The 18,303-nt window shown below is 35.7% G+C and overlaps 1 protein-coding gene across 1 annotated transcript; it reads left to right on the forward strand.

Moving 5' to 3' along the window:
• Positions 1–6,212: 6,212 nt before the first annotated feature.
• LOC112038861 (thaumatin-like protein 1) lies at positions 6,213–7,858 on the forward strand. The gene is made up of 2 exons (XM_024071709.2): positions 6,213–6,362; positions 6,884–7,858. The coding sequence occupies exons 1-2, from the start codon at positions 6,308–6,310 to the stop codon at positions 7,558–7,560; spliced, it is 732 nt and encodes a 243-aa protein (XP_023927477.1). The 5' UTR covers positions 6,213–6,307; the 3' UTR covers positions 7,561–7,858.
• The last annotated feature ends 10,445 nt before the right edge of the window (positions 7,859–18,303 follow it).

The raw sequence follows: 18,303 nt of genomic DNA on the forward strand, positions 1-18,303 counted from the left end.
TGGGTGGCCAATGATGCGATGATATTTGCAGTAGTTAGGGTCATCAACTTTCCCTATGTCTTGTGGTCGCCTACATTCTGGCAATTCAATCAGCTTCAATTGCAATAATTGGTCTAAGATGTTTGGCACATCTTCATCGGGGAACGGATATGCTTTTTGCTCACATTCCTTAAAAGTCAGGCGACGCCCTTCGTTCTTTTGCCATCCTTCAAGCTGTTTTTCATTTGCCTTTGCTCCTCTTCTTGGAGCCTTGACTTCGATAGTGTTAACAATCATTGGGTCTTTGAGGCTGACTTTTGCATTCCTATCATTCCTCCTTACTTCTCTTTTGCTTTCCTCAGGTATGGGAGGGTTTGTACTTCCATGGCTAGCAATACTCAACTCCATGTCGTGTGCACGAGTTGCTAACTCTTCAAATGTTCGAGGTTTTATCCCTTGAAGGATGTAAAGAAGTCCCCAATGCATGCCTTGGATGCACATCTCTATAGCAGAAATTTCAAAAAGTCTATCCTTACAATCTAAGCTTAAAGAACGCCACCGATTGATGTAATCAATGACGGGCTCATCTTTCCACTGTTTGGTATTAGTAAGCTCTATCATGCTCACTGTACGACGCGTGCTATAGAATCGGTCAAGAAACTCTCTTTCGAGTTGTTGCCAACTGTCGATTGACTCGGGTTCTAAGTCTGTATACCAATCAAAGGCATTTCCTTTGAGCGAACGGACAAATTACTTTACAAGGAGGCCTCCTTGAGTCCCTGCGTTCTCACAAGTTTCTACAAAGTGAGCAATGTGTTGCTTAGGATTTCCATGACCATCAAACTGCAAGAACTTGGGGGGTTGATACCCATTTGGCATTCTCATGTTGTCGATGCGCTTTGTGTAAGGTTTTGAATATGTGAGAGAACTTGTAGAAGAACCTCCATATTATGCTCGGATGGTATTTGTTATCATGTCTTGTATTTGTTGGACTGACAACGAAGCAACCGAAATAGATTGTTCTCGTCGGGGAGTGTTTTCAATTTCTCTCCCTTCGTCATCCTTTGCAGATGTGAATTTATGATCATGGCTTGATTCACCAAGATCTTGTACTTCGAGTTTGTTCATTAAAGTTGCAATTTGGAGGTCCTTATCTTCAAGTGCTTTTGTGAGAAGGACGACCCTTTGTTCCATTTCAACCATCTTTTCTTCCATGGTAGAGGTGTTAGTCATCATGACTGACACAACTTCCCAAGATGATGGAGAAGAAAGTGATTTGAAGTGAGCACGTGAAATCTCATCTTTTGGGTTCCCTTTGATGGGAAAGAAATCATGCGACCAACTTCTTGTGAAGGAAGAAGGGGATTTGCCCCCATACTTGAGGTGTTCCAAGGTGGAGACGTCCTTGTTGATGACCTTGTTTCTTGTGAGAGGGTCTAAGGAGATGATTGTCTGGACCTGGGCTTCCTTGGTTGATTGAGATTGAAGTTGATTGTTTGCTTTGGGTTGGCTACAATTGATTATACCAATGTAGTTGTTGGTGGTAGCTGTACCAAGTTTAGTTGAAGTAGCTGTTGAAGCTTGGGTGTTCTTGCTAGAGGCCATTGAAGTTGGTAGCAAGATGGTGATGATTTCTTTCTTTGAAGGAGAATGAGATGAAAGGCAGAGAAGTCCCACCAGGCGTGCCAGAATATGTGGACGACTAAATTTCTCGGTTCGAAATAAGTCAAACAAGTAAAATAGTGTCACAAATGCGAATTTGTATTGAATGATTGTGGTATAATTCTCCGTAATTACAAAAGAGTTATCCTCTGATTCGATCTCCTTGAAAGACTTGTTAATTGAATTTGTGGTAATGTGATTTTGACTTAAACACAAAGTATCCTTCAATTTGGTTGAGGGATGGATCGAAGATTGCTGAAATGGAATTACAATGAATCTCTGGCTATGAGCTTGTTAGAAATCCCTTGTTCTTCACGTTCTTCGTGTGTTCTTCGTGTTCTTGATGTGTTCTTCGTCTTTGAAGGTTTGTGGTGGAAGTTCTTCGGGGTTTTAGAGGCTTGAATCCGTAGAGCTTCGCTGATTTATGGTTTGTGATGTTTCTGGAGGCTTTTGAGCTTGATTCCAGTGAACTTTGAGATCTAGGAATATGATTTGGATGATTCCTCTTTGAATGTTCTTCGTACTTGAAGGTTTGTGGTGGAAGTTCTTCAGGGCTTTAGAGGCTTGAATCCGTAGAGCTTCACTGATTTGTGATTTGTTGATGTTTTCGGACACTTTAGGCTTGATTCCCGCAGACTTTTGGATCTAGGCGGATGATTTGGATGATTTTCCTTCGAATGTTCTTCGTATTCGAAGTAAAAGTTCTTGAAGTTCTTGGAGGCTTTAGAGCTTGGTTCCGGCAGAGCTTCTGGACTTCTGAGTGCTTCCAATGGCCTGGTCCTCCCTCTCAATCTCCTGATTTCCTTGGATTTGATCCCTTCAAATGCCTTAGGAAGGCTTCTATTTATAGGAGTTTTTGGGGTAGGTAAGTGACACGTGGCAGAGTTTGATTGGTGACACGTGGCAGAGCTTGATTGGTCCGCTTATGTCATCGCTTGCACGTGCTGACTGATTGTGTCATCGCTTACACGTGCGAGACTACTTATGTCGTCGCTTACACGTGCGATGATATGTGATTGGTCTTTACATGACACTTGGCAAATTTCTGTTGGTTTCTGAATAGTGATAGTAAAACCTAGCAGTAATATGTGGCGCTTTGTAATTGGCTGTATTTTGTGGACTTGGTAGTGTGATGTGTCAGCTTGTGATAGGTCGGGAATTTTCCCTCTCTACAGTTATAACAAAAAATGAAAACTAAATTTAGTCCGAAGGAATGTGTTAACTAAAAGTGTTTGTGAACATTGTAAGCAACTTCCCCAGAATGTGATTCACGCATAATGGCTTTCGGCTGTACGGGACTTTGATCCAACTTGGAGTGTTCACCAAGTTAACCACTTCTCCAAGTTTTTAGATTTGGTGCAACACATAATAGAGGAAGAAAAGGATCTGGATGTTTTCACAATTGGTTCCGTAGAAATAGACTTTGGGTAGAAGACAAATCCTTTCCTATTAATGATGTAATCCAAACGGTCAAGAAAACCCTCTGTGATTTTATTCGGGCCATCCTAGTAAAATCTTCTCCTCCCACTGCATTAAATCCAAATCGGGTTTGTTGGTCTCCTTTGATAAACCCTTTAGTCAAAGTTAATTTTGATGGTGCAGTGTTTAAGGAGTCAAGAGAAGTAGGATTGGGGTGGTTGTTCAAAATTCTCAGGGCTTGGTTTTGGTGTTTACGAAAGAGAAAATACTCTTACCCCACTCAATTGCTGATGAATATATGGCAGCAATGAAGGTCTTAAGTTTTGCTCAAGACCTCAATCTTTCATCCATTATTTTAGAGGGTGACTTCGAAGTTATCATTAAAGCTCTTAGTATAGTAAAGATGAATCATTCTCCTCCCATAGTCACCTCATCATCGAGGCTAAATTTACACATGACTTTTGTTCTCTTGGTTTTTTTCATACTCATAGATAAGGTAATTTTGTAACTCATATTCTTACTAGACATGCTAGATATGTTAGCAATTTATTTATGTAGATGAAGGATGTTTCTCCCCACATCAATAATGTACTCATAACCAACTATGGCTAATCTCTTTTCTAATAACACTGCTTGACTTTTTTCTATTGAAAAAAATTGGAAAACAAACAATTTATCATGAAATAATAAATTCATTTCCCCAGTCACAAAACTAACAACTAAATTTTAACAAAACCTATTTCCAATAGAACTGGTAAGAAACCAAAATTCTAGTCCTATATAATTTCATTTTCCAGTCATAGAAACCACAACTAAATTTTAACAAAATATACTTAAACCAAACAGGGAAACACTAAACAATAATGTATATTAAAGCTCCCATCTCCACAAAGTCTTGTTTTCATTTGGTGGTTCTTGGTTTGCTATCATTACTATGTCATTCCCCTGTGACATACTAAGTTGAATTTTAAGGCCTTGTGAGCACGCTCATGTGTAAAAGGTGTAATTCTATGCAGGTCCATCCTAATTCGTAGGAGTATGCCACTAGCCTTATGGGTGGGAAGTTGACATTTGGTTTTTGTTCAGAAACCGATTTGAATCTTTATAGAGAGCTCTAACAAACCAAATGAGTTTGAAATTAGGGTACAAACTTTGGAAGGTATAGGGCAACTAAACATCCTAAGTTGAGTGGGCTGACCTCCACTTATGTACCTCATAGTCATGTTTCAAAAAAAAATCCCCCTAAGAGGAACCTTTCTTATGCATGCAAGAATTAAAAGTTAGGCACAAACAAAAGCACACATTCTAAACATATCATTTACAAATTAAAAAACGAATATTCTATCATTAGGGTTTTGAAAGCTACCACATTCTCAACACATCCAAATCCTTAACATGCTTCTAACAAGATTCAATCATCCTAAGCATGATTCTAATAAGATTTAAACATTCTAAGCATGTTCCTAACATGTGTTGAAAGATAAAGAACAAATAAACAATATTAAAATTGAAGAACAGTTTTTTTTTTCCTAAAAGCGCCTACCTATGAATGACTAAGGCTGTGTACACAAGCCCCCTAGGGTGCGTATGTAAAGCTGAGGTTGTTGAGGTAGAAACCCCTCTTCTAGCCTAAACATGCTTCTAGTCATAACATCTAAAAATAGAAGGAAAAAAAAAATACTAAGGCTAAGAAAAATAAAGATAAAAAATCCTAAAGAAGAAGTTATAAAAAGTAAAGAAAATTTCTGAAAAATTTAAAGAAAAAAAAAAGTTGTTAGCTATGCTTTAAGCAAGAACCAAGGCTGGCTCAAGACATTATAAGGCCTAAGACAACTACTTTAAGTGTGACATATTCTAATATTTTGAATATTAATAACAGATTTATTCAACTTTTGGTATTTTTTATTATATAAAATCTAATTTTTTAGATGCAAAATTACAAATTAAAATGAATCCATCTTATTATTCTATTACTATACAACTAAAATAAACACTATTTATTAAGTGAAGCAACCAAATACTAAAAAATTATGATTTAAAATTTTAAATAAATTATATATTTGATATCTCTAAATAAAATTTGAGTATAAATTTATTTATTAATGAGAGATTAATGAGCTCTTTCAGCATTTGTATGTAGGAAATTAATGAGTTTTACACTCTAAAACTTAGAAAAACTTAACAAAAAATAATTGCCACATCCAATAAAAAGTTTTTTCTTTAACTGGTTTTCTTTTTTCTTTTCTTTTCTTTTTTTTGGGGATAAAAAACTACTAATACTTCTATTAGTACATTTATATCTTTATTGATAAAAATTTGGGGGCAATTTTTGATTAGGGGCCTTAGGCGATTCCCTATTTGCGTCACCCATTGAGTCAGCACTAGCAAGAACCAAAGCTTTGATTTGATCATTTCCCTTTTCTTAGTGAATGACAATATATAATTTAAATGGGTACAAAAATAATGATAGTTAATTTTTTTCTTTTTTCTTTTTTCAAAATTTATGATAAGAATTTAAAAACTATTCCATAAAATTACTCTAAAAACTCTAGATCTTAATCGGTTAATCCTTCACAAGATTTTTTTATGACAATATCTCTTCTAAAAAAAACAATAATTATAACAATATATTTTTGGCCAAAAGAGAAGAAACGGAACCTACACCGGGATTAGATGCCCTACGAATTGGCTACATCTGTAGCCCAACGACCCGTAAATATCTCCAGCCGCCTCAAGTTCAAAGCATCAAACCATTCCCAAGTTGAAATCTCAGACAAATTAGTTTTGAATAGGATTATCTTCAAATCTCCCAAGTAAAAATTCTACGGACGTAACCTTTTAGTCATGGTGTACTAGACTGGATGCTTCGTCTCAACCTCACACGTTGTTTTATTGAATACAAAAGTCTATTGAACATAACAGTCATACTACTATTTCATTTGAAAAACCGTTTTGTAAACGACTAATTCACACTGCTTCCCTTACCAAATACTGACACATGTATCAGTCTCTTTCCTTCACATTAGCAGTAGCGACCCGATTCCGTATGGAAAATAACTACCAAGTGAGTCAATAAGAATTTCTAGAAAATCCAAGTCCAATTTTCCGTATGTTTCGCCTTTGAATCGGTGTATAAACCACTATATATACCACGCAAAGTTCATTGGATTAGCACCAAGCCATACCAAACCCAAGTTCATCATTGATCGTATATACTTGTTACTTGTTACCACCAAATTAAGCAACAATGATGAAAACCCTGGCACTCTACGGCCTTGCCTTGGCCTTCTTTTTTTTACATGGTATGTCTCGATCACTATCTACTTCTGATATGCGTTACCACATTGCTTTTGTCAGTAATTTTTTTTTTTAAATCACAAAATTTGAGGTTGCGGCAACCATCATATCAGATATACAATAAAGCCATGAAACCCACGGATTAAGCTTTCATTATTATACTCACTAATTTTTCACATGTAACACATTTTAGATTTTATGTGCTGGACACTTGTTCTTCTCTCTTGATCTCTTCTAATAGTCCATAGTGGATTGTACCTCTAATGAACAGGACACATTGAGGGCAAGTGCTAGATTTCATGCATATTTATATCATCGATGATTCTTATTTTATTTATTTATATAGACACCTTTCAATTGCCTAAAATGATTGATACTTACGGTTATAAGCCTGAGTCAGGTCTTGGTCGACTAATGTAACACTTACGAACAGAATAAAAATAATGTAGTTGTTCATAATTACAACCTGGTTACAAGATATGTTTTGTTTTTCATCTTCAAAAGCGTTTGGTTTACTTGCATGCAGGTGCTCACTCTGCTAAAATAACTTTCACAAACAACTGTCCAACAACCATTTGGCCCGGAACTCTAACTTCGGATCAAAAACCACAACTATCAAATACTGGATTTGAGTTAGCATCCAAAGCTTCCTTAACTCTGGATGTTCAAGCTCCATGGAAAGGCCGGTTTTGGCCCCGAACTCGATGCTCAACCAACGCAGGAAAGTTCACTTGCGAGACTGCAGATTGTAGCACTGGTCAAGTTGCATGCAATGGAAATGGCGCGATCCCGCCAGCTTCTTTAGTAGAAATCAACATAGCAGCCAATGGTGGGAAGGATTTCTACGATGTTAGCCTTGTAGATGGCTTCAACTTGCCTGTTTCGGTAGCCACAAGAGGCGGCACTGGTGACTGCAAGCCCTCAAGCTGTCCAGCCAACGTGAACGCAGTTTGCCCAGCGGAGTTGCAAGTGAAAGGGTCTGACGGGAGCGTGATTGCTTGCAAGAGCGCTTGTACTGCTTTCAATCAACCACAGTACTGTTGCACTGGTGCATTTAACACCCCTCAAACATGTCCACCCACAAACTATTCTCGTATCTTTGAGCAACAATGTCCTCAAGCTTATAGCTATGCTTATGATGATCAGAACAGCACATTTACCTGCTCAGGTGCACCTGACTATGTTATCACCTTTTGTCCATGAATTATAGAGAGGAATTATGTGTTCCCAAATTTGCAATAAGAAACTGATATGTTTCTAGCACTAAGGCACATGTATGCATGTGTCAACAAAATAGTTATTTGAATAAAACATATACTAAATAAATACTACAAAATTTTACATTTTTTTGTTGAGAAAAGGGGGGTTGTGCTTATGAGTTATGAGAAGGAAGTTTTTTTGTGCTACTCTATCACTTGTTATTCATGTTGTTCAAAGACAGAGGATTTTTAATCTTCAGTGTAAGCATACAAATTTAAATTAAAGAGCCAATTGCAAATCACACCTCTCAAGTTTGGGGCCATTCCAGAATGTTTTAAAGTCTAGATCCACTCCCCTAATGTTAGGGGTCATTATAATTGGCAGTCTTGACTATGCAAATGTGTTTATTAAATGTTAACTTACTCAACATATTTTAACTGCTTCAATCATGAATTGATTCTCAAAGAGTTGAACTCTTTGAAAAATTATTTGGCGAACTTGCTCAATTTGTTAATTTATGTACAATAAGTTGTAAGGTAAGCCAATACAAATAAGCTCTCCTCAACAAGCACTAAAGAAAGAGTGCTTGGGCTTAGATTTGGTAAGTGACAACTTTGATCGCTTCAACATAATAATAACATGTGGAATTTAGGTTAAGACTAGGTAGAATTGAGAACATATATATATATATTATAGTAATGATGTGTAAATTGCAAGGCTTGAAAAGCTATTTTATATTTAAAGTTCCACTAGAATTTTAATGCATCATATTTTCTTTGAATGGTAGAATATATAGTTCTATATGCAAATAAAATTGTAATAAATGCTTAATGGTAGAATATATAATTTTGCATACAAGCAAAATTATAATAAGATGCCTATTGATTCTCCAAAATAATAATAATTGTTAGGTTCTAAGACTTTAAGAACTAGTGTATTACAACTTCAATTTGTAATGTGTTGGCAAATTATGATCAAAACGTAGAGTCTAGGTTTAGGCTTGATTAAAGTGTGTTTATTTATAAAATTGGAATCGAATGATTGCATAAATTATTGGACTAAATCTACAAGGCTTGATCGATCGAAAATTAGGCTCGATCGATCGAACCACGTACAGATTTATTTTTTTGCAGAAATTTCAATTCAGCTCAAGCCCGTTTGATGTGTAGAGTTTTGTGTTTTACTCCAAGTATAGAAGAAAAAACCCTAGCTATGTTTATAAGTCTTTTAAGAGTTGTGTATTGAATCTTTTGTGAGATCTAAAATTGTTTACCTTCATACACACACTTAGGGTTATCAAGATCAAGATTTGTGTCAAAAACTTGATGATGTCTTTAGTTGCTGCATAAAGAACTTTAAAGAAGATTTGAAACATTCGAGTAGAGTCTCAAAGTCACAAGTAGGAGAACTTGTGGTTGCAGTGGATCAAAGAAAGAAGTAGTCCGTGGATTTGAAGCTGTCACGTGGTTGTGGTAGTAAGTTTTCTACTCAAGGTAGCAATATGATGTTAGTGGTCTAAGTTCTATTGTACAAACTTCAATTATTTCATAATAAATCTGTTTTACCTTGAGAATAGCTTGGTTAAATCCTCCCTAGGTTTTTTACCAGTTAGGTTTTCCTGGGTTGTCATATCGTTGTATTCTTTATATTTCCGCATTATTTACCTGATGTGATTTTATTGTGTTAACGTAAAATTGAATAATTTATCTAAGTAATCACTTAGCTAAATAACTAGGTTAAATAACTTATGTTAAGGGTCTAAAAACGAACAATAATAATAAAATGCCTATTAATAACTATCAAATTTAACATAATTCATATTTCGAAAAACAAAATTCATATTATTTAATAAGTGCATTGCACAAGTTACCAATTGGTTTTTCAAATTTTCAAGGTAATTCTATTCGGAATTTTTTTAAAAAAAAAATTATCAATTTTGAAATGCGTGAATCAAATTTTGAAACCTCATCAATAATTTAACAAATAAAAAAATTGCAATAGTCAAGATTTCTTTTTGTTGGAACATTTTAATAATAAAATATTTAATAAATTAATTTTTTGAATTAAATGATAAAAGTGCGAGTTTTGTGTGGTTAATGAGTCATAATTGAAGAGCTAGTTTTTTTTTTTTTAGAAATCCTCAATAAGTAGTGTTTTAGGAACTTTATGGAGGAATTATCTTAAAAACTCTAAAGAATCTTAAGCCAATTCTTCCTTCTTCTTTTTTAGAGAGTTCAACCTATGGCGTCCGCTCTTGATAATAGTTCTTTATCATCAAACGAAAACACCAATTGGTTTTTGGTGTAGTTGAGCTAACTGAAATCCACTAAGCCAACTCTTCATTGGTAGTAATAAGTAGATATTAAGTTACAGTTATGAACTATATAACATGTGTCAAATTTTTTTAATGATATATTGGTTGGTATGCATAAATTTAAGGTGATTGTTTTGTTTGTGTTATTTTGCAATATTTATGAACAAATTGACTTTGTTTCTTAAAAAATAAAAAATTAATTATTTCTGTATTAAATATACATTTAATTTATGCATATTCTTGGATTTTGTTAGGCAATGGTTAAAGTAGTCTGAATCGAACCCATTGGTGGGACTCTAGTCGATGGGTCAGGGCCACGCCCTATTGTGGATTGTGTTCTAGCTATAAGCAATGTTTGTCCACAAGGATGGGCAATATATTGGTTGTTATAGTAGTGCATGTGATGCGTTAAAGGATCCAAAATATTTTTGCACTGGGGATTATAGTAGTCCACGGGCTTGCCAGCCTAATGAGTACTCAACTAGCTTCAAGAAAATATGCAATCTTGCTCACACCTACCCCCTCCCCAGGTGATAATCAACCTCCAATTAATTTATAGTCGCAATGGGGCAATGAGCTACAGTATGACCTTTGTCCCTCATAAATTTGCCTTGTCATTACGATGATAAAGTTAATAATTTCCGGATAAGTTGATAATTGGCACGATGACTTGTGCTTGTGGTATGATTCGGAAATTGATTTGTATCAACATACATGGAAGCCAATTTAATAGAATCAACAAATTATTAACGTGCCCATCATTTTTTTTTATTACAAGATAGAAATTATACTCTAGTTTAATTTAAGTATATATGCATGTAAAGCTCATTCCTAGAGACTTCTACTCCAGCCCTTCCCTCCCCCCCCCCCGCGCGGAAATTGATTTGTATAATCACATAAACAGAAACCTAATTTAAAATAATCAAAAAATTATAATGTTCCCCATCCTTTTTTTTTTTTTAAAAAAAAAAAAAATTTATACTCTAGTTTAATTTAAGTAAATTTGCATTTAAAGCCCATTCCTAGAAACTTTTACTCCAGCCCTTCCCCCCCCCCCCCCGCGCGGAAATTGATTTGTATCAACATACATGGAAGCCAATTTAATAGAATCAACAAATTATTAACGTGCCCATCATTTCTTTTTTTAATACAAGATTAAAATTCTACTCTAGTCTAATTTAAGTATATATGAGTGTAAAGCTCATTCCTAGAGACTTCTACTTCAGCCCTTACCCCCCCCCCCAAGAACTATGTACTTGTGGAAAAATCATCATACCAAAGGTGCACAGTAGTCCCATCATTTTTTTTCTAAAAGTAATGATTTTGTTTCAATTATATGCAGAAGCATAAAATCAATGAAATTAATCCTTCCAAATAGAATCTATTAATTTGTATATGTGATGATAATGGATTAAGATCCGGTGCAATATTGCTATTGCACCATGCAATTAACTCATAGTTATGAGAGAGAAATTAAAAAAACCAGTCATAGACCCAATTATTTTGTATTATAATATAATTATAATTTTTCTCTAAATATTTTTAACGATAATTTGTTTTTCCCTAAAAATTAAACAATTTCTATTTGGTCCAATTAGGTCTACTTCGGTCCCATTCGATCTAATTTGATCCACTCAGTCCAATTCGGTCCACTCGCTCAATTTTGGTTCTCCTTCAGTCCATTTTAGACTAATTGGGCCTTAAATTGATTATTTTTGTCGGTTTTATTTTATGTTTAACTCAATTTTTTTTTCCTTAATTTTTGGGCTGAAAAGTATGAAATTTTATTATATTCGGGCTAATCTCTTTAGTTTTGAGTTAAAAAATACCAAAAAAAAAAAAACTAAAATAGACACTAGAAATTAGAAATATGAGCCTTAAATGCAATAATAATGATAAATATTCAAAAGTCATATTCGGCCTACATTGGTTCTATTCGGCCCATTCTATCCTCTTTGGTCCAATTTGATCCTATTCGGTTTTATTTAGTCCATTTTGTCGACTAAAGTTCTATTCGGTCCAATTAAGTCAATATGGTCTTATTTAGATTACTTAGGTCCAATTCGGTCTATTCAGTCCACATTGGCCCTATTCTATCCACTTTGGTCCTATTTCGTCCATTTTGTCCACTTTAGTTCTATTCAGGTCATTCAATCCACTTTGGTTTTATTCGGTCTATGCTATCCACTTCGGCCCTATTCAGTCCACATCGGTCCAGTATGTTGGCTTCGGTCCTATTTGATCCGATATGGTCCCATTCTGTCCATTATGTCCACGTCTATCCTATTTAGTCTGTTCATTCTTATTCATTCCACTTCAATCCACCTTGTCCCTATTCAGTCCTATTCTATTCATTTGGTCCAATTCAATCCATTTAGATCACTTCAAATCATTTTGGTCCACTACGATCCACCAAAAACGAAGAGAGAGAGAGAGAGAGAGAGAGAGAGAGAGAGAGAGAGAGAGAGAGAAACATTTTGTGTGTGAAAAACCTATGAATGGAATGAAAAAGAAAATTGTAAATTTATAATAAGAGGAGGGAAATAAGAAAAGTAAAAAATAAAAGAAGATAAAGGGATAGAATAAAATTGATATTAAGGTAGATAGTAGTGGAGAGATGAAAAAGTAAAAGAAATGTGAAAAGTTAGAGAAAGTATAATAATAAGTTGAGAAATTAATAAAAAAAAATTAAAAGTAAAAAAAAAATGTTGGAAATAGATGGATGATGTGGTCGTTAATATGGCTCAACAGGAGCGTAGTAACAATAGATGCTATGTTTCAGCTTTGTGTGTATGTGTGTAACAGTAAAATGTCTAACGTTATTTTATTTTTTATTTTTAATTTAAGGGCTAAGATTAAAAGTAACTTTTGAAACTTTTAATCCGGCTATTGCATTAGACCTCAATCATCAAGTGAATTTTACTCAAAATAAAATAAATGGGATGAAAGCCTAAAATCAATCATATATTAACTTCGCCAATCGTGCATCTAGTGCCTTTCTTGTAAACAATCCCTTATAGTCCGTTTAGATAGAGGGAAAAGGAGGAGGAGTAGAGTAGAGTAGATTTAGCATAAAATTAGCTTATTTTTAGCTAACTCTACTCTACTCTCCATCCAAACATGCCATTACTAATTTTTTGGTTATTCCAATTTGTATTTTCAACTCAAAAGTCAAAAGCAAAGGTTAATATATATATATATATATATGAATGAATGATATGGGAATTGATTTGTATCAAGTCAATATTTTAATGGAATCAATAAATTTTTAACTTGCCAATCACGCTTGGCTTTCCTTCAAAATACAAACCCTACCTTTCCTATTTATAAATTCCCCTTGCTTAACTTATTTGGTAATTCCAACTTATATTTTTTTACTCAAAAGCAAAGGTTCAATGCCTGGCGAAGCTCTCTTCACCATCCTTCTTCTCTTACTCTTTACAGGTAATTGATTGATTCCCCCTTCCCTTTTCTTTTTCTAAATGGTAGTATATCACAGATATGTGTAAATTTTAAATGCACCTTAATATTGATATTTATGAGGAGAAGCAAAGAAGCTAGAGGTATAAGAACCTTTATCGTGAGAATGACAGTGTATTGACTTTTATCAAGATCACACTAAGTGGTTTAGGCAAACTGGTAAAGTGATATCAACTTACCACGTATGAAGTTCTTGAACGTATCAAGTTCAATAAAACATAGGCGGTTGCGCCTATGTTTGATTTTATTGACTAATAGTGTAGTAGTTAAAGTATGGGGTGAGCCGGTGAGGTTTTAATGTTTTAAACAACCCCCACAACACCCCCCCCACCCCCCCAAAAAAAAAAAAAAAAAAAAAGAGGTATGAGGTGATAGAGTAAAGTAGTAACTTTCACACTCATTTAGTGTACATATTCCATGCACATTATTTATTTCTCGTTTTAATTGTGGATATCGAGATGTATACATGAAATTTGAAACACTATTTTTCAAAAGTAACATATACTGTCTAACTTTGAAACAATATTTTTCAGGGGGACAGTCTACGGTAACCTTCAACTACGAGAACCGATGCACTGAGTTAATATGGCTTGGTGCCACCCCATCAATTGGTGATAGTGATCCTGAGTTCACTTCAGGAACTTCAAAAACACTCCAAATGCCTGATCAATGGAAGGGTTTCATTTGGGGGAGGACCAAGTGCAGCCTCAATGCCTCAAATTATTTTTCGTGTGGTACTGGAGATTGTGGTGGCAACAAAATTTGCCAATGGCCAGTACCCAATTCCCCAGTGACCATACTTAATTTCACTATTAACCAGCTAGTACAAACTACAAACCAATCCCCTTGTTGTCTCCTATGAACTGAACTTGAACCACGGGCATAACGTGCCAGTCCGGATCCAACCCGTTGGTGGATCTCTAGTCGGTGGTTCTGGACCATGCCCTGTGGTGGATTGTGCTCAAGATTTTAGCAATGTGTGCCCACCTAACTTAGTGGCCAAGGGCAAGGATGGACGCTATGTTGGCTGTCTTAGTGCTTAAAACATTGTTGCTTTGGAAATTTTGCTAGTCCACAGACTTGCCAGCCTAATGAGTACTCAAGTGTCTTCAAGAAAGCATGTGGTCTAGCCCACACTTATCCTGGTGATAATCAACCTCCAATTATAGTTGCAGTGGGGCAACGAGTTTCAGTATCACCTTTTGTCCCGCATAAATTAGCCATGTTATTTTTTGTTTTGTTTTGTTTTGTTTTGTTTTTTTTTTTTTGGCTCTTTTGATAGAATAGAACAATGCGGCTGTTTTGTATCGTGAGTCTTGACAAAGTAAAAAATTCTTGAAAAGGAATATTGGGTATTAGATTCAAATGTTAATATGGTGTGAATTGTGCGATTTCTATACTTCTAATGAGATGAATGAGGTCACATTAATGTGAATGAGCAATAGTATTGAAATCTTTTAAAACTTTACAACTTGTTCGTATTGGGAAGTTTGGTTTGGCTCAATAGACGTCAATGTGGGTGTGATAACCATGACCAAATAAAATGTTAGGTCAAATGCATGTGTATCCCAAAATGAATACTCAATTGACAATATTTTACCCATACATATAGGGTTTTACAATTTAAAATCACCCCTTGATTATTTAAGGATCAAATCAAGAAAGCCACAATTTAATAAAATACTTCATTATTCAAATTTCATTTGAATTACATTGTCTTACAAAAAAAAAAAAAACAATATTATGACTTAATTACGTTATAAAAAAATGAAAACTAATTTAGTCCGAAGGAATGTGTTAGCTAAAGATGTTTGTGAACATTATAAGCAACTTCCCGAGAATGTGATACACGCATTATGGCTACGTCCTGGAGTTTTGGTTGTATGGGACTCTGATCGAACGTGTAGTTTTCGCCAAGTTAACCACTTCTCCTAGTTTTTAGATTTGGTGCAACACATAATTGAGGAAAAAAAAGATCTGGATGTTTTTGCAATTGGTTCTGTAGAAATAGACTTTCAAGTAGAGGACAAATCCTTTCCTATTAATGATGTGATCCTGAATCCTTGATGGCAAAGAAAATCCTCTCTAATTTTATTCGGGCTATCCCAGTAAAATCTTCTCCTCCCACTGCCTTAAATCCAGATCGGGTTTGTTGGTCTCATTTGATAAACCCTTTAGTCAAAGTTAACTAAAGTTAAATTTTGATGGTACAGTGTTAAAAGAGAAGCAGGGATTGGGGTGGTTGTTCAAAATTCTCAAGGCTTGTTTTTGGTGTCTATGAAAGAGAAAATGCTCTTACTCCGCTCAGATTCTGATGTAGAAGTCATGGTAGTAGTGAGGGCTTTAAGCTTTGCTCAAGACCTCAGTCTTTCATCCATTATTTTAGAGGGTGACTCCGAAGTTATCGTAAAAGTTCTTAGTAATGAAGATGAATCCTTCTCCTCCGATCCTATGGTCACCTCATCATTGAGGTTAAATTATTTACACATACCTTTTGTTCTCTTAGTTTTTCTCATATTCGTAGATAAAGTAATTTTGTAACTTATAATTTTATTAAATATGTTAGCAGTTTATTTGTGTAGATGGAGGATGTCTCCATACTTCAATAATGTACTCATAGCCAATTTTGGCTAATCTTTTCTAATGACAATGCTTGACTTTTTTATATAAAACTTAAAAAATAAAATAAAAAAATAAAATAAAACTTGCAAAACAAACAAATTATCACAAAATAATATATTCATTTCCCCAGTCACAAAACTAACCACAACTAAATTTTAACAAAATCTATTTCCAATAGAACTAGTAAGAAACAAAAATTCTAGTCCTATATAATTTCGTTTTCCAATCATAGAAACCACAACTAAATTTTAACAAAATATACTCAAACCAAACACAGCAACACTAAACAATAATGTATATTAAAGCTCCCGTCACCACAATGACTTTGGCTTTCATTTGGTGGTTTTCATGGGTTTGCTAACACTACCATGCATGTCATTCCCCTATGACATACTAAGTTGGATTTTAAGGCCTTGTGAGCACCCTCATGTGTAAAAGGTGCAATTGTGGGTCCATCCTAATTGGCAATGGAGCATGCCACTAGCCTGATGGGTGGGAAGTCAACATTTGGTTTTTGTCCAAAAACCAATTTGAATCTTTATATAGAGCTCTAACAAATCAAAAATGGGTTCGAAATTAGGGTACAAACTTAAGAAGGTGTATTTGTATAGGGCACCAAATCCTCTGTTGAGTGGGCTAACCTCCATTTATGGCCCTCATAGTCATATTTCAATAAGGATCCCCTAAGAGGAACCTTTCCTAATGCATGCAAGAATTAAAAGTAAGGCACAAACAAAAGTGCAAGCACATCATTTACGAATTAAAAAACAAATATTCTATCCCTAGAGTTTTGAAAGCTACCCCGTTCTCAACACATCCAAATCCTTAGCATGCTTCTAACAAGATTCAATCATCCTAAGCATATTTCTAACAAGATTTAAACATTCTAAGCGAGTTTCTATCATAGGTTGAAAGATAAATAACAAATAAATAACATTATAAATAACACCATTTATACTCATGACTAGAATGGCTCAATCTCATAATTAAGATTCTAAAAGAGCCTACTTAGGAATGACTAAGGTTGTGTACACATGCCTCCTAGGGTGCGTATGTAAGGTCGTGTAACATGCCTTGAGGTAGAAACCCTATTCTGGCCTAAACATGCTTCTAGTCATAACTCATAACACCTAAAATTAGAAGGAAAAAAAAAAAAAATATATATAACTAGTACAAATTAAGTTTCTTGCCACAACTTATAACAGGTTTAGCCATTGGTCAGGGACGAATCCGATGTACAAAAGCAGGTGCATACCCCCCCCCCCCCCCCCCCCCCCCCCCCCCCCCCCCCCCCCCCCCACCCCCGACCTAAACCCCCTTCCTACCCCTCCCCCCCCTTCCCCCGACCCCCTAAACCCCCCCCCCCCCCCCTAGACCCCCCTTCCCCACCCTGCCCCCCCCCCCCCGCCCAACCTCCCGTCCCCCAACCCTACCCCCCCTCCCCCCCCCCACCCCCCCCCCCCCCCCCAAAAAAAGATGCCCACCCGACCGCCCCCACGCCCCCCCCCCCCCCCCCCCCCCACGCCCCCTCCTCCGCCCCCACCCCCCCCCCCCCCCCACAAACCGACCCCCCCCCCACCCCCCACCACCTAACAGTTTAGCCAACCCCCCCCCTCCCCCCTCCCCCCCCCCCCCCCCCCCCCCCCCCCCCAAATTTTTTAAAATATTAAATAATAGGTATATATTTAAGATTTTAGAAAATAAGTCCATGAAAAATTATATTTTCTCTCCTCGACTTTAAATCCTAGTTTTGTCCCTAGCCAAGGTTATCTTCAATTGATGAAGTCAGACAAATAGTTTTGGCACAACTTATAACAGTTTGGCCTTTGGCCAAGGTTATCTTCAAATGATGAAATTAGACAAATTAGTTTTGGCACAACGTATAACAGTTTGGTCAGGGTTATCTTCAAATTGATGAAATTAGACAAATTAGTTTGGCACAACTTGAGGGTTGTCCTCAAATGATGCTTCATCTCAACTGGACTAGGGGAGCAATGGCCCCCTCCTAAATTTTTTATTTTTATAAAAAAAAATATTAGTATATTAATAGGTGCTAATTTTAGCAATTTTGTTTAATAAAATTACACTTTAACCTCCTTAACAATGCCATCAAATTCTTCAAATTGATGAAATCAGACAAATTAGTTTTGGCACAACTTGAGGGTTGTCCTCAAATTTCCGTAGTGAAAAATCTATACGTAACGTAACCTTAGATTAGATGCTTCGTCTCAACCATGGGCGGAGCTATATATGGACTAGGGGAGCAATGGCCCCCTCCTAAATTTTTTATTTTTATAAAAAAAAAAAATATTAGTATATTAATAGGTGCT

Source organism: Quercus suber, unplaced genomic scaffold (genome assembly GCF_002906115.3).
Source record: "Quercus suber isolate HL8 unplaced genomic scaffold, Cork oak 2.0 scaffold_308, whole genome shotgun sequence".
Lineage (NCBI taxonomy): Eukaryota > Viridiplantae > Streptophyta > Magnoliopsida > Fagales > Fagaceae > Quercus > Quercus suber.